Genomic DNA, 16,956 nt, shown 5'->3' with positions numbered 1-16,956 from the left:
TTCGAGAGAACGCACATGCTTATGTGACATGAGGAAACGATGTCACGATATCGAACGTATAATTCAGCACGGTTCTCTCGTTGAGAAGATAATCGCTCAAGAGTGGAGTTTTTACTCTAATTTGGCGTCTTTTCATACGTGACATTCGTAGCTTTTGAGAGGTTCCCCTTTTCTGATTGATTTGCCGTGACCAATAGCTAGGAGTTTAACAGCCAAGAAGCGCGCCTTGCCGATGGATGATCGACTCGAGACGAGCACTCGGTAGAGCTAGCCTACTTAACGATCAAAGCACTCATCGTAATCGCCAAAAGCACGAGCAGCTACAAGAACAGCGTAACAATATCGGGAAAATTCGACGGCCTATTCAAGCTTCAAGAGACTTTCTCATCAAGAATCTAAATATTAAAATCTTAGAATTCTCCAAGCAAACTTTTTACTCTATTTATCAGTCTTACTCCATTTAAATTTATCAAATCGACTCTTGATTCTGAATAATCTTTGTTGTTCATTCTATTTGATCGGATCACATCTTGTCCTCCACTTCGAGGACTCTTAGATTAATTCTTAAATAGCTCGAGTGTTTTCTTCAAGATCTCGTGTATTGCATACCAATTCGCGTTTTATAGTAAAAACAATTATTTCCGCTTTCGCTGCAGTCACCGGACGAAAGAGAGGGTCGCGGTGTGAATCACGGTGTCACAAGCGGGTCATAAGCGCATCGCCAGGCGAGTCAGCCACGTGAATCGTGGCTGTTTCGGCAATCCTTCGGGAAGACTTTCAAGTGTGACTAGTAGGGCCCACGTGGCCCACAAAAGCCGCAACCATTGATTCCGACGAGTCGACGGTGATAATGGGCGTCCAGGTGGAGGAGTCCAAGATCGGTGTGATGTTAGAAAAGGCCAAGTTCTACACCTCCCTCTGCATGGGCACTACGGCGATCCTCGCGGTCTTCGCCTTTCTGTTTCTGATTCCGTTCGTTGTGGAGCCGGCGATATCCACCATCCTGGCGGATTTCTCGCCGCATCCGGTCGCCTGCGTCACAACGGATCACGTTTACACGGAAGGCTTGAAGAACTGCTCGTGGGCGAGCTGCAGAGAAGGTAAGCTCTCGGCCAGTCTCGTCTTTGGTATCATCATTGGAATGTGATCTGTGATATCGTTGTCGTCGTAGGTTGTACTAGTGCTGCGCTTCGTTGTCATCAGATCAGAGTCAACTACACGAAGCTTCCGTTCGAGGAGTTCATGGCAAAACAATCGGGTTCGATATCATGGGATGTAACGGACACCAAGTTCTTCGTGAACACGGAGGGATGCGGCTACCCGCCCACGGTCAATTGTTCCGCCTTCGCGAAGAAATACGCCTACGAAAACATGGGAAAGGTATTTCCCTGTTACTACAGTAGGACATATCCAGAAACAGTTGTCGCAAGGTACGTGAGTCATTCTAAGACACGAAATCTGAAGACACGAAGTTTGCTAAAACGATTTTCTCCTCAATAAGCTTTATCTTTAGATGATACGAAACCATAGTCTATTAATTAGTATTTATATAAAGGAAGAAATGCTGTTTCAAAGTATCTGTGCAATAACCATAAAGATTTGAATGTGTTAAAACTCGATTTCTTTATGGATGTTGATTAATTAGCACATTTAATTCGTTATCTCATCTCCGCAGGTACTCGTGGGATGAAAATTTGAGGCATTTGGTGTTGGCCTTGATTGTACCGATAGCACTGTTCGCTGCGACGCTCGGCGTGCTGTGCTACTGGTATTGTCCGCCGATGGGCAAGACCTGCGGTCCGGGTCACAATCTCATCGACAAGTACGCTAGAAAGGAAGAGTAAGTGTATGTATGCACTATCCAGCGCAGCTAGCAGAAACTGTATCTCATGGAATTACTTTGAAGCTTCCATACTGGTTTCTGTCAAGGTTGGAAAGGACGATCGAATACTGCGAATGTAAAATTGAGCACCATTGAATTTATTAGTTAGGCACTCTTTAATTTTCAAGACTCAATTGTCAAAGTAATTCCTGCCTTTTTATGTGATGTCTGTTTTTCTTGCCGGTTGGTAATTCCGTGATTTTCTTGCAGCATCTTGGCGGAGGACGAGTTCGAGGAAGACGAGGAGGAATACTGACTGCTACCAAGGGCTCACCCCCCGGCGCGGGAGTGATGCCAGCGAAACAATGGCTCCGAATGGCTCCAGTTTTACCTTATAAATTTAAGCGATCGACTATAGTAATGCCTTAGAAAATATTCGCGAACAGCGAAGAAACGAGTCTCGTTATCACCGCTTCTTACGGGCTCACTTGTTAAAATTAATGCTTGACGCAATGTCCGACTTCTTTTGTCCTCTAAATCCGCTCTGGATCGTGCTTTTAATAAATGATACGTGTCCAGGTTCATTCATGACATGACATCACGATATTTCTCTCTTTCTCTTTCAATCTTTCTCTTTTTCTTAATATTCCAATGCACCGAGATTAGCTACTTACACGCACTTACTCGAAATAAAAATAATGTCGGATGTATCGTGATAAAATGGCGAATCCAGTGGCGATCGGAAGAATCTCTTGTGCGAGACTACAATGAGGAGAACGAATCTTAAATTTACGATGTAAAGTGGGCCGTGTGAATCTGAGAGTTCGAATGTTTCAATTATCTATCAGTATTCCATAGGAGTTACGAGCAGGTTGGCTCGAAACACGCGGCATTGCCAGACAAAAGTATAATGCATTAACGAAATAAAACATGATATTAATAATGAGAATTAATTCAATTAACGATATATACCAATATTAAAATATTAATCTATTATGCAGATACAAGACTCTAATGCCTATTAAATCATTTAGCAGCGTAATTGTAATTCTAAAAGTCCGTAGAAATCGAGGAAATGAAACTTTAATCGAAGTAGTTGCAAAATGCGATGAGAGACGATGGACTTCCACGTGTTTCGAGTTTAACCGTGATAAAGGCGCGCCTTCCTACTTGTACGATAATTTAAGCAGAACGATAGTTTTTAGACAGCACAGACTAGGTTTTACAGCAGCATCGGGTTTAGACTAAGTTAAAATTGTCGCGAATTTACGACTGAAGTCACGTAAGCTGCCCTTTCGATGATGAGTCGATCGTAAAGTATCGATGGAAGCAGTGCGAGCTTGCGGCTCGACGCTCGGCGTAATTAGCTTACCCGGGCTCTACACGAAGAAACGAATTCCAATGCGGACTCCTATCGGGCCAATCGCATCACTCGCTACACTGGACATTATGCTTCTCAAGATTATTCATTCTTTTGAATTCTCTTTTAAAGTAGCTGAGATGATCATTCTTCTAATTCTGCGAAGCAGGCATGTTTCAATTAGATATATTCTAAAGATTTAATATTTATTCTTTCTCTAATTATTCTATTAAAATAGAAGATGTAAAATATTATTATAATGTATATTTCGTAGAAATTTGATCGAATAAAAGCAGTTTATATTACTGTATTACTACTTGATAGCAGAACGCGACGTGTTAAATGGAAATTGTGAAAGCGTTCTATGAGCAAGTAAAGCAAGTGACCCGATTTGCCTTGAAAATCCGCTTCCGCACCAAGGAACATAGATTAAGGCTAGGCTATAAGTTAAGCCTGTGAATATTAGCGATTATAATTCTATCGAAATCGATATAAGAGTTGTTACGAATTTTGTACGCGGACGCAAGTCACGTCGTGGATTCTAGCTTTAGGGAGAAGATATATATATATATATATATAACTACGTATATATTAATGCATAAAACGCACGGGACGCTGGCACGCATTGTGCGCATAGTTTTAGTCATAGACGTAATGATATCTTTAAGTTTATTTTTTGCAGGGACACGCGAACTATGTTCCATAAGCTACGAAACGACGTCGTTTAATGCTCGCAAACTGCTTAGTAATAATATCTATTTCGTCAGACATAATTGCCAAAAATTGCAAATAAATTAACGCAAATAATAGCTTATTAATTAACGACGCAATTGAAGCGCAATTAGATTCAGAAGACATATATGAAATAATCTCCAAGAATTACATGAAGAATTTCAAGAAATCATTATAACTGCAATATAAATTTGTATTTTTTGAAATTCTTTTCGTCAATTGATAAATGAGTTTTGCATTCTCGAATCATTAACAATACGATTGTCAAAATTGATTTTAAGAATGTTTGTCTCGAAGCATATGGAAACCACGTCGTAACCCTCAACATCTAGTATGGTTGTGAATCCTTACTCGGCCTTGCTGTAGGTGTCCGTAAAATTGGAAGAGCTCCCATGAGCAGCTACCAACGGATCCTACGTTTTGGCACTCATTCCCCACTTGAAGCTTGCTAGTGTAATTTTCGTTGCGATCGATCGCGTGATCGTCTACGAATGTCCATCAACCTCACCTCGTGTAAATTATATAATTAATAATCAATTTAATTCTCTCTTATTGCTAATCTTGTCTCCGATATGATTGAGCATTTTAAATGAAAGTTAAAGATTTGATGATATGATATTTATCAAACAACTCAAGATTGGAGATTAGATGATTTTAGATGTAAATATTAATTTGAAATTTTCATACGCCGCTGGAGCATTTTAATAGAGAACTCCTGTATCTTTTCTCATGCATTATTTTTCGCGAGAATTTTTGCTCAAGACGCTTACAATCGACGAAACGACGGCGAAGCGAGTCACAAGTTCCCTTATTGCGCTTTCCGGGACGCAGAAATTGTTGCTAGTTTGTCGTTAGGCTGTCGGAGAATTTGTTTATCGGCTAGAATTAGGTCTCTTGTATGATATTAAAATTCATGCTTTTAAGCGAAACACCAAGAGAGTTTACGCGGACAATCCAAGAACAACTCGTGTGTAGGCACAATGTATTTTATATTGTTTGTGCCAATCAAAAATTTGCTAGTCCGACTAGCCGGTCGCAATTGTCGTAGACAGCATTCTTAGAGCAGAGCGGTCGCGAGGGAAGATATTAATATAATATAGATTAGGGATCTCAAGCGGATTATACTCTTTTCATTAAAGCATAGAACACGATTTTCCTTAGTACACGGATGAATTTCTATTAGAAAGATTATTGATTGCAAATTTGACATGCTAAGATTCGTTTGAGATCTCTTCTTAGATAGGAGAACAAATTCTAGAGTAAATCGAGATAATTTATATGCAAGGGTGATACATGTAGGATATGTAATTCAAGCGGTTTTAACTGAGTGGTTTGATCGAGCACGAATTGATGATAAGATGAGGTATTGTAAATTCTATTTCCACACAAGATATAGAGATGTCCTTATATTCGATCTAGAAAGCAATGACCGAACCAATCGAGTGCAGATACTGTTTGTCTTCGATCGATTCGACAAACAAACACTATGCGATAATTACCTTTACATAACATATGCTCTCCTACAATATTATTTGGCTACTCTAATGATACTCGTATTTACCATTAGCCAGACATTTATCGTACCTACACAATTTCCATCTCTTTTCCTCGTCTCTCTTTCTTTATATATGTAAAGTCTACTGATATAAATGAAAAAATACTCTTCAAGACGCTTCCTTTCTCTTTACTCGAACGTTTTCAACTCGTCCATCGCTTCATACGTTCGTACTGAATCATAATTATTGTACATAATATATATACGATATATAAATCATGCGCTTTGCGATACAAGCGGACAATTGTAAATAAGAGATTGTACGGTTTCTCGTTTGAAATATATAAAAATACGTTTTCTGTTAATGCTGACTGTATTTTTCCTGTTTATAATTATTTGTCTGAGATCTTTTTTTATGAATTCTTATCTTAACTGATTAAATTATTTTATTCGCTTAAATATTTTAAGATATGGGGTAACAAAGATGCGTTTATCTGATTGGACGATGGCTATGGGATATGAAGAATCTTCATGTGCATTATGCGAAGATTACATAGCTCTAAGTGGAGACATTTGACCTTTTACTTCGAAGGCCGCAGAAATGTTAATCCAACGGAGCTAACACTCCGCCCCACTGAGTTGATATCGAGGGGATGAATCTAAATCGATAAAATGGATACCCACTGACTTTTTATTTCATGGAGCACTACACCTGTAATTTACAGTGTGCAATGAATAGTTTCACGTTTTGTAATGTAAAATTGCTCATACGTTTCGTATAATCTTCTATCTGCAGGGGCAATTATAAAAAAAAACATCATTTGAAATATACTTTTGCATGCATGCATCACGTGCGAGCTGGACAAGAATAATACAAATTGAGAAGTTGCGAGAAGTATGATGACGGAAGTTGTACCCGGAAAAGAAAAGCAGCAATTTACATTTAATACAAAGATTGTAAATGTTTCCCTTGTAACGTTTCGAGAAATACATTTTTAGACTTTCGAAAAGTTCAAGAAGTTTCGCGATTCATTCTACATTCAGCATAGACAAGTCTATGAACCACGGGTCGACGTTTCACTCGGGCATTCCACCATGAAAGAAAATCCCACTCCCATGAAAGGTAACGATATACTACGGCGCAAGCTCCGTGCTCGAAGAGAGCTTGCGAGCCACACGACCAACTGGCAGACGTGTTTTCAAACAGTCGTCGGAGTTGGTCGGTCGCATGGCTGTCTCGCGTGCGTCCGCGTGATCGCAAATTTCTTCTTCGGGGTAAAAAGATCACGACGAAGCGATGACCCTGCGGATCGCAGACAGAAATAATCGTTGCTCGATATTAATGACTCAGCGAGAGATGTCGATACCAATCGCGCGCGTATATGAAATTAATCCTTGTGCTTAAATTGACATGATGAAAAACAGATCAGATGTTACTTGTGCAAATATAATTAGCGGCAAAGTGTATGTTCCCAATAAAATGTGACGTAAACGTGCAAACACCAGTGAATGTTGTCGTATTGACGGTGAATTGCAAATAAAGAGGATCCAGTTTTTCTGTCGTAATTTGCAAAATTGATCTCACAAAAATTTTGATACATGAAAAAGAAATTTATTACATAAATATCAAGTTTATCACGTTTATATAAACGTGATAAACTTGATATTTGATAAAAACATGAAAATAGTTGTCGTTATCTGGTGTAAGTTGGCGAAATAAAATTTTTTGAATTTTTGCATCGCGTTTGTGTTTTCTCCTTTTTGGAAGAGTGCATTATTTATTATTATATTAATTATTCAAGTTAGCGATTGGTCGAAAACGTTCTTTATCTTACAAAACATTGAAAATTCTTAAAAAATTGTAGTGCACAATGTGTTCAAAAAAATAATAAATTTATAATTTTATCGAAGACTTATTTCGCAGTAGAAACTACTCGCATTGAGTCAGACAACAGACGCTATACAATATTATAGATCTCGCAGGATTTTTTAAAGAAACTTGAATTAAAGAATAACTCTAGTATTTCAAATAAAAAAACAGAAACTATATTTAATTAAATAAAAAGGAAAAGGTGTGAGATGCAGTGTGCGCTATTTATCGTCCCCAAGGATGACGGACACGATCAAACAGCATGTCTATGGAAACGGCATTCCTAGAACGAGAATCCCAAAGGTATTATCAGCAAGATAATCGCTCCGTCCAAGGTTATTTGCAAGTGGAACAACCATTAAGGACATCATTGTGCTATCGTAGGTGTCCACCGGAAAAAAGGTGTCCCTCTCGTATCGAGATCGATTTACCTTCCATAAAAAATGTACAGGCAAATTACTTGCTATTTCCTGTTTGCATAATAACGTTGACACCACGCCGAATACCCCGAGGAAAACTCTGCGTGACGAATCGCGCCATCCTGGCTGAATCCTTGACTTGACAAGGAAACATCTGGTACCAGTTTCAGGAATACATCAATTTCGAAACGCCACTCTCCTTTCATGCAAATTGATATATGTCACCGAGTCATGGTAACGATGTAAAGAATGAGAGGGATGAAATTTTAATGACGTCACTCCCGAGGGCGACGATAGCACAGAAAGCACTGAAATCCGGATCGATCGTGCCTTTTTTAAACGATCGTTAAGCGCTCGCTCTCGACAAAGTCGCGATAATGGGGTTATCAACATCTAATTCTACATCCTATATAGGACACCTGCTCGCAACTACGCAGCTAATAAGATTAACACGTGGTAATTTCCTTAAGTGCATCGAGCAGATCGGCCGAGTTTAGCGAAAGAACAACGAGGGTGGAACCCGTTGCGCAAACAAAGAAAGGGGTCTCTTCGCGATCGTATGAGAGTTTATCGACGAGTGACCGACTATGCTAGCTTAAACCGACCTACGTCTCATCTCAAGTCAAGAAAGAGGACAACCCACCACGATTCAGCGGAATTGTGAGTCACATGCCTCGATGCGTGATACATCTGGATCTTATGACTAATCATCACCCTGTTCTTCGCCTGCCGGTACTAATGAAGATAGATTAACATTCAGAGGGAAAGATTCGTAATTGTGGAAGAAATCGTAAATTGTTTACTGCGATTGACGTGCATCTGCTAGCAATGTTTGCTATTTATATTTCTCGCTGTTTTTAACTTGGATTTTCTTCACTGAACAACCGAGCAAAGCAGTATAAACTTAAAGTCCAAGGATCATCTCGTGCTTTCTAACGAAATAGCATGACGACTGTGCGTCACGACGCGTATTCGTGCCCATAAGAAGACGGTAGCTATAGCAAAATCATTTAATCGATGGGACACATACACATATTTGTCGACCGACTTTGTGAACTTGTACTATTATACGGAAGCAACATACAGGACGCAAACGAAGATCCGTAACGAAATATTCCGCTTGCGTACGTGCGTTCGTGGTGTGGAATATCTGAACGATCGTATTGTCGTGAGATTAAAAATGGAGCTATTGCGAGTGATCGATCTTTAGCTGCGCGGAACGCGACGTGCCAGTCCATTGATCTCTGCGGTTTGTTTTCTCGTGCGAGACGGTGATTAAATTTTTACGAAGCTGCTATAGCCGCTGTACGATAGTATGAAGTAGTAATGAAATGTCGACATGAAGTCGCCTGATTTTTATGTCATGTGCTTCGAGAGAAAGCAGATATAATAGATAATATACACGATGTTACTTAGACTCGTAAAAGCAAGATTTTCATTTCGAAGATAACTCGTCGTCCTGGATCTTCGGCGTCAGCGAGATATTGGAATTTGTAGAAATTGGAAAAATCTATCGAAAAGATTTAAAAAAGTGGATATTAGAGAAAGATTGATATAGATCGTAGAGTGTCACGCGATGGGCAGAAAACAGAAGCATCGTATGATACCGGAACAGGATCGCAGAATTTGCGGCAGCATATGCTTCTTCCAGTTCACCTTTGTCATCAGTTGCGTTGCCTTGGTCTATCTTAGCGTAGCAATCTACGCTCCATCGTACAGGTAAAAAGCAAACGCTGATAATCTCCATTAGAAATTTTATTAACAGAATCTATTGTATTAACGTCATAAACAAAAAAAAGATATAAATGTCAACGTCGAATTGTTTTTGAGATTTACCAACCATATTGTTAGTTTGTTCTTAGAATTCAACAAATTCGTACTAATTTCAGAGCTTTCCACACCGGCATCGAGCCGGACCCGGTGATGTGCCAAACCGTTAACGCCACGATGGTGAACAATTGCGGCTGGGCGAGCTGCGGCGAATGGTGCTTGACAAAAACCAGCGGCTTTTGTCCCCAAATTCACGCGACCGTGAGACGTAATGGTACCGATGTAGTTTTCGAGAACTGCACCAAGTACAGCACGATCGCATGTCCTCAGGTGCGTAGAGCGATGTAGGTGGTTAATATTAAATCTTGAAATTTTATATTATATTTAAATCTTATGATTTTATTCAACGCGCAAAGCATTAGAAGCAAACAGTTGTAACATTGCGCGCAATTACTCGGAAATCCTAAGTAAATCTTGAAGACGACAATAAGCTCTGCCTACGTACTTTATTGACCATTTGCCACGATCTCCTCAAAACTTATTCTTCCACTCGGCGAAGTACGAAAGTTCCTCTCGGAAGGCAGGAACGCGCGTTTACCCTTCGGATTCCGATCACTATATTCCACGGCACATTTCCAACCGACTTCGATCGTAAGCTCTCGCACCAACGGCCGCTCTCCAGTGGGCGTGGGTTTCCATCCCATGGGGATATTACACTTTTACCGAAGGCGGCTTCAATTTCATTGCGGCGTATCTCTCTGAACATCGATGCGAACGAGCAGTAGAAGGATGAAGATTTAAATTGCATCTGAGTAAAATCTAGAGATCCTCACTTTGTTATTGGATATTAATGCTCTGTGATTATTATTAGATAGAAATTCCGTGAACTCGCCTGTTTATTACGCACATGTTAAAATTACCGTTTTCAAGATTTTTTTAGCTTTTTTGAGAATTATGGAAAGGATTGCATCTCGGTATCATCGCCAATTTACCCTTCATTTTCTACCTCGCGCCATTCTTATCTTCTCCTTTATGTAACGGTCCATCAACCAAGGAGCATCTATTATAGTCAACTGGATGCTCCCAGTTCATGAGAGAATAAATTTGCAATATTTAAAAAAAATACCATTATAAAATCTGCTGCGCGTACGATACGTAGTGCACTCTATATTGCAACGTTATTCAAAACGTCATTCGCAAGAAAAGCTAAAAAATAGCTTCTGGCCTCGCTGCGACTTACAAACAATATTGCCTGCTTTCTCGTCGTTAAATGTAATTATTTAGTGAATTTGATCTGTTATGGAGGCGTACTGGTAAAAGCTTCCATCAGGACGGAGATGCAAGCGATATGACGCAAACTTATGCTGTCGTAATAGCGAGACGTTGTCACGAACCTGCCAGTTATTCGTCAGTAACGCTCGCGGATTGGAGAGTCCTTTTACGGATGACTGCTACACCCTAAGAATTTAATCACGATAAAATGCTACGAGGAACGAATAAGGATTTTTCCTGTAGGAGTCTTTGTGGCAACGTATCAACGTTTATTTTAATTAGACACAAATTAAGTGGTCAGATGCAATTAAAATGCACGTCGCGATGTACATCTAATTCGGCGCAACATATTTGACTCGGAAAGAGTTCGTTGGTTTGCATCCGCGATAGCTGAAAGGTTTTGAGTCATCGTAAAAGGCGGCTAAAAATAGTCGGTATTCATGATCCAATGTTAAGCGAGTTGGGTAGTGGGACACGAATTATCTTTGAGGGAGTGCCCTATGGATATGAATATTTAGGCGTGCGGCATTGCTCGGTGTGCTGCTAATGGTTCGCCGACAGACCCGAAACTTCCCGAAAATAATGTGATTTAATTAATGGCATCGAGAAAGGGTGATACAGTGTGTAACAATAGTGTATGTAGCCTTGTATAGCGTTCCTCCAACAATTCAAAAGAATAATTCCATTTCGAAATTATACATACGAACATCGAGGCAGGAAATAAATGTTAATTAACTTTTCCGTGGCAATTGTGTAGCAGAGGAACAAGAAATGAGAAACAAAGCCGATAAGAACCGTATTTTTAAATACATGTACGTGAGTTCGTACGTTGGTCCTACGTTAAATAAAATTAATCTGCGACTTGATAGGAATAAGGTAAAAAAAGATCAAAACAGGAAACGCGATTCCGCAGGTGAACATGGGTAGCATGAAGAGGTACAATTGCAACAACGGCAGTGAGTGTGGCATGCTGACGGGCGTGTTCAACTGCAGTCTCGGGCATTGTTCTAACATGAGCGAGCTGATGCTCTGCCACCACAAGGCGGACGGTATCGTCGTCGACAGCGAGAAGGACAACATGAAGCTGAACGGCTTCTTCAGCTGTCAGAACTCCAGATGCACGAAAATCAAGCATGCCTTCACCTGCGACCGATACTGCCCGAACATCACCACCAGTGACATCAACGTGTATCTGATGCAAGGGGACAACATCATTTCCGCCAGGTGCTCCCATGGCGTGGCCTTGAACAGGGCGAACGGTAGTCTGCCTGGTACCAGACTGGACGAGCCCGTGAAGATCTGGGACGAGCAAAACGGCAGCATCATCGCGAGCTGCTTTGCCGTGAAGAAGGAAGGCAGCGTCATCAGGTAATGGCGAACGGTAATATGGTAAAAAATTCTATAGAAATTCCGTCAAATTTATCTTCATTTTGCTTCAAGTAAAATCTTTCAAGTAAAATTTTATGTCAGATATAAAGATTGGACACATGTTATTACGGAAAAGGAAATAAAATGATCTAAAATATCATTGGAAAATAAATAACGCTATTAACCTGCTGATTGTAGAAAAATATCGATGCCTTTTTTATATTTACGATTAATTATATATCACAAGTACAGTTTTTGTACCAGTTCTTTAAGTTGTATCTGAATGAACGTAGAAAATGAAAGGAGATGCAAGCAAGCGCGAGAATCCCGAGAATTGAATTGCCGCTGATAGATAGGAGATATATTAGGGCTTTGTAAATGATTGAAGGAAGAAAATACTTTCGCCTCGTTCATCAAAAGGATTCATAATGTCGCCATAAGCATTGATCGATCGGGAAAACTTGGACCTTGACATTTCTTGTTTAAGGAACCAAGATAGAGAACCGCACTACAAATTACGCTCATTTTTCGTTTTTATTTTATTTTATTAACTGTACTTTTGTGTGTGTGTGTGTGTGTGTGTGTGTGTGAGCGTTTCTCACTTTTATGTAATCACACGTAATGCAGAATTTAATATTTTATCCATGAGCCGTTGCTGTGAGAAACGTGATTCCACTTACCATTTTGAAACTATTTGAAGAAATTGAAATTTTATTGGGTTGCGAATAAGCGAAAAGGGACGTTGGTGAACAAGAAGGCGAACATATTAGGGTGAATCTGACTCAGCTGCGGGATCAATGGTTGCTATGGAAATACCCTATGCTATCCCTATAAGAAAGCGGGTATAAAGAAATGGCACGCGTTCTTTGGCATAGGAGTAATTGGCTTCGAGAAAGGGAGAGTTATTTAACCTACTATTAACTTCAACTCTCTCTTAAGTTGATTATCCGTTTATGCATACGAATTGATTAAATGTGTTTCTATATAAAAATATAAGAAGATCACATTATTAAATAATATATTAATATTAACATTATTAATAATATGCATGGGAAGCAAGATAATGTAATTGCTTCTTCAGGTTTCACTCGGAACGTGCTACACATCGTGTTGATTAATATTTTATATCATTATCTTGATACAATGGATCACGGTATCATGTCGCTGCCTCTGTTTACATTCGCAGCACGGAAGATTGCGTGAACGGCACCCTGCTGAGCGAGCTCGCGGTTCCCCAACCATCCATTAACTTCACGAGCTTCCTGAAAATCTACGAGAAGAGTCTGCAGCATCCGGCGGATCCCACAAACGCCTACGTTCCAGCTCAGCAGTCCCTGACGATCTATAACAGCTCACGACTGTACATCAATCTCGAACGTTGCGTCAACACCTTGAGGGGTGAGTGCAGGCAGTTCCAGGTCACTCACGGCCGCGACGGCGACAATCAGACGGCGCAGAGCAGGTATCCCTGCTATTACAACAAGGTAAGGAACTTTCCGTCGAAAGATCTGTCCACCGACGCGTGCATGGAAATTTAACAAGCTCGATCTGTCTTGAGATTCCCCTTACCGTCAAGCAATAATTTTCTATTACGTTACTTCAGTGAAGGAGATATATTGACGTGTCAACGCGTGACGGAGACATATTCGGTGCGCGAGATTCGAAAATTGATGTCCATTTTCCCTTGAAGATATCGGGATGTCGATATGTTTCACGTTTCAAGCGATTATAAAGAATGCGCTTTGAAATGGAGCGAAAAGACTACATAAAATTATTCGACATTCCTTTCATGTTTATTCATGGACCAACGAATTCATCGAACGCTATTAATTCTGTCGATTACCATTTTTAATTGCGGAATATTAATAATTTATGTTGCGCGTAATTATTATTTATGCGGACATGTATTATTCAGAACAACTCGTTCTTCGTGGTGGCGCGGTTCGACCTGAAGAAGACGCGGATGGAACTGCTGATCGCCATAATCGTGCCGGTCGCGCTACTCATCATCAGCCTGATCAGTCTGATCGTCATTACGCGATCGGTGAAGGTGGGAGACGACGCGAAGATGAGGTGCACGTACTGCGTCGACAAGCAAGAGGTCGAGGACGAGGACGAGGGACTCGTGGAGGCAACGTCCTCCGCCACTCAAAGTCAGGCCAACGAGAACGAGATCAGGAGTATGGCCCTTTAGCAGTATAAGCTGCTGGGTTACGAAAGACTGCCATTGATCGACGTGGATGACGCTGAAGATTCCTTTTAAGAGAAGAGCAGTAGTACGGCTTTCCAAGAATTTCCAAGGATCACGTTATCGATATCATGTTACAGATCCAATCCTTTATTCAGTAAAATGAACCTCAACAGTGAAATTCTCGGGTAACACGTGGGTGAAGTTGAACTTGTCAGACGGACGTTGACGTCGTCTTCCGGAACGAGATGTAATTAACTCTACTACGCTTACGGTATTATTATTGTGACATTTACGATGATGGATCGTCGTGGCGTTAGGTTTGAGATCGAGCTTTCTATCTGGATTCAAGCGATTTCTCTGCCAGTGAGACTCATCGAAAGTAACCCACTTGGGGTCCAAGTTAATTATTAATGCTTTAGTTATTATCAATTAAATATATTTATACTCACTGTTGCCTTCAATGTATCGCTATCACTTTGTTCGTGCGCAAGATAAATGGATAGACACTGGTATTAATCGATGATACGTTAAGACATTGCCTCCAAGTATAATACCTTAAGAAAACTCATTAAAATATACGTGTAACATGCGATAACTCCCTAATCAATGAAGGCGAAATAAAATACGAGTAATAATTGCCGAAACATTTGTTAGAACATTTTGCAAAGTGACGTCTTTTGACGTTTTGCGGTATCTGCGCAACATGTAAAATGGACAAGCTTTCTTCGTACAAATTAGATGTAGAACAACGGCGACTCGGCTACCAACGAACGTGCATTTATATTTTTTCTACATCCACTTACTGTGCTACTGTAATTAATGAGTAGTATTATAACTGGATACTCGCGAACAGGCATACTTTTGATATAGCTGGAAACACTTGACGCGACTCTCTATACGCGAACCCGAATACTACGACTGCCTATATACGTATAATTAGTTATACAGAATATATATTGCACCATATATTTGCGACGCACATGATGCATACGTATCTGTATCTTGTGATGTAAGTGTAAATATATGCTTTTTCAGAAGGAAGCATTCATATATTTACGATAATCGATATCGTCTGAATTGTTGTGCCAGTTTCGTGTTAGAGCGTGTTTGAAATTGACTAAAGCACACTGATGACATTGAAATTTTTAGTTTTAGTCATGATTTATGAAAAAAATAATATTCATACTTACATACTCACGTGAAATCTTTATAGGCTTGAAATAGGAAGTAAGTAAATATACTATAATCTCACGCGAGCATATACACGTACACGCAAGCAGAGTAGCTAGAAATAATCAGCGAAAGAGGAAATAAAATAATATTTCTGAGATCACCACGTTCTATGTGCCTTCTTCCGCTTTCGATGGAGCTAATAAAGTGTAATATCTACAAGTGCTACACAAGTTTACGAGAAATCTCGTTTATTCTCTTAGAGAAATGACTAGTCAGCCCCAATTATTTCTATTCTGTTAAAAAAGAAACGTTCCGATTTCTAATAAAAGTTTAATCTTGTATACTTTTTTATATTTGAAAACCATAACCATAGTCATGAAACTAATCCAATCAATGCAATCGTACAATATTTTAGTACGCATTCAGAAGATAGATGAGAAAGTCGGTGACTGGAATAATCGGCGAACCCATTCTCGAAATGACGTAAAAGGACAACGATTACAAGGGAACAATGCAAAATGATGGAGTCGTTGGCAAAGCGCGCACGAACGATTGTGTGTGTATATACATATAATAAATGATTGATTATAGACATGCTGAGTAAAAAGGGAAAAAGAGAATTAAGTCTCTTTATATTTCTAAAATATTGCGACTAGCAGTGCAACATAAATACTTGAAATATTTCTGTGGTATGCCTTTATGTCAAAGATATTTGTGACATAATATATGCCTGTAAAATATCGTCTCTTTTTTTTAATAAAATTACTTCATGTGCAAATTCCTGCGTCTCTGTTCTTTCGTACAACACGTACTCCAATTACCTCCTACTAAAACAGTTAATTTGTTTCCTGCGAATGTATAATACATTGTGCATAATTTGCAAAATGTTGAAACGTACTAATTTTCTTTATTTTTTGTTCACCATGCGATGGAGAAGCATCATCATCGCACAACGTCGAATCGTAATAAAATATCGCCGGACTTGCGTGTCACGAAATATTTCGTGCCGAGGATATCTCTTGAAGGTTTTACTGCGCAAGAACGAAATGCTTCCCATATTTACCGATGCTTATAATACACCCATGCAAATTAATTCAGCGCGAGGAACGTTTCTTGGCCTTGACAAGAGCAACACAGTTTTACATTTTCGTAATCTCACACAAAATTACGGAAGCGCCTGAGAGAAAATGTTCTTTAGGAACAGCTGTTCACTTTATGGATTTTTTATGGCTTACGTAATTATATGGAAGTACAAATTGTTTTCTGCGTACATCTTGTTGCCGTATGATTAACACGCCGCGATCAATACACAATTTTGATACATGAGGATGATAATTCACAAACTTGTGACATCCGATCCAGATATCTGATCCGATAAAAACGAGAATAAAAACGAAAATTGCTCCGTAATTAACTTTCCCCTCTTGGAACTTGTCGTTCAATATTTTTTATTGTTCTCTTAAACTATAGCATTAAAGCGAGGC

At 39.6% G+C, this 16,956-nt stretch overlaps 2 protein-coding genes across 8 annotated transcripts; both read left to right on the top strand.

The window, feature by feature from the left end:
- The first annotated feature begins 63 nt into the window (after positions 1–63).
- LOC105276863 (protein tipE) lies at positions 64–5,771 on the top strand. Of its 2 annotated transcripts, none has more exons than XM_011334824.3 (4): positions 64–1,100; positions 1,172–1,430; positions 1,676–1,840; positions 2,093–5,771. In XM_011334824.3, the coding sequence occupies exons 1-4, from the start codon at positions 851–853 to the stop codon at positions 2,136–2,138; spliced, it is 720 nt and encodes a 239-aa protein (XP_011333126.1). In that variant the 5' UTR covers positions 64–850; the 3' UTR covers positions 2,139–5,771. The 2 variants fall into 2 exon arrangements, with proteins under 2 accessions (XP_011333126.1, XP_011333127.1); XM_011334825.3 differs by having other exon boundaries at positions 1,676–1,846.
- Positions 5,772–5,869: 98 nt separating this feature from the next.
- LOC105276864 lies at positions 5,870–16,245 on the top strand. Of its 6 annotated transcripts, none has more exons than XM_026968543.1 (6): positions 5,870–6,873; positions 7,476–9,417; positions 9,588–9,798; positions 11,654–12,108; positions 13,295–13,592; positions 14,024–16,245. In XM_026968543.1, the coding sequence occupies exons 2-6, from the start codon at positions 9,275–9,277 to the stop codon at positions 14,300–14,302; spliced, it is 1,386 nt and encodes a 461-aa protein (XP_026824344.1). In that variant the 5' UTR covers positions 5,870–6,873; positions 7,476–9,274; the 3' UTR covers positions 14,303–16,245. The 6 variants fall into 6 exon arrangements, with proteins under 6 accessions (XP_026824344.1, XP_026824343.1, XP_026824342.1 ...); XM_026968542.1 differs by having other exon boundaries at positions 5,870–6,935; XM_026968541.1 differs by having other exon boundaries at positions 5,870–6,971.
- Positions 16,246–16,956: the final 711 nt, after the last annotated feature.

The sequence above is a fragment of the Ooceraea biroi genome, chromosome 3, assembly GCF_003672135.1.
Source record: "Ooceraea biroi isolate clonal line C1 chromosome 3, Obir_v5.4, whole genome shotgun sequence".
Classification (NCBI taxonomy): Eukaryota; Metazoa; Arthropoda; class Insecta; order Hymenoptera; family Formicidae; genus Ooceraea; species Ooceraea biroi.
Note: the sequence above shows the minus strand (reverse complement) of the source record. Positions and strands in the feature narration are given on the sequence as shown.

Coding starts and splice junctions, on each gene's coding strand:
- LOC105276864 (XM_026968543.1), top strand. CDS start 9,275: ATGGGCAGAAAACAGAAGCATCGTATGATACCGGAACAGGATCGCAGA. Junction 9,799..11,653: donor GCACGATCGCATGTCCTCAG/GTGCGTAGAGCG, acceptor GCGATTCCGCAG/GTGAACATGGGTAGCATGAA. Junction 12,109..13,294: donor AAGGAAGGCAGCGTCATCAG/GTAATGGCGAAC, acceptor TTACATTCGCAG/CACGGAAGATTGCGTGAACG.
- LOC105276863 (XM_011334824.3), top strand. CDS start 851: ATGGGCGTCCAGGTGGAGGAGTCCAAGATCGGTGTGATGTTAGAAAAG. Junction 1,101..1,171: donor GTGGGCGAGCTGCAGAGAAG/GTAAGCTCTCGG, acceptor TTGTCGTCGTAG/GTTGTACTAGTGCTGCGCTT. Junction 1,841..2,092: donor AAGTACGCTAGAAAGGAAGA/GTAAGTGTATGT, acceptor ATTTTCTTGCAG/CATCTTGGCGGAGGACGAGT.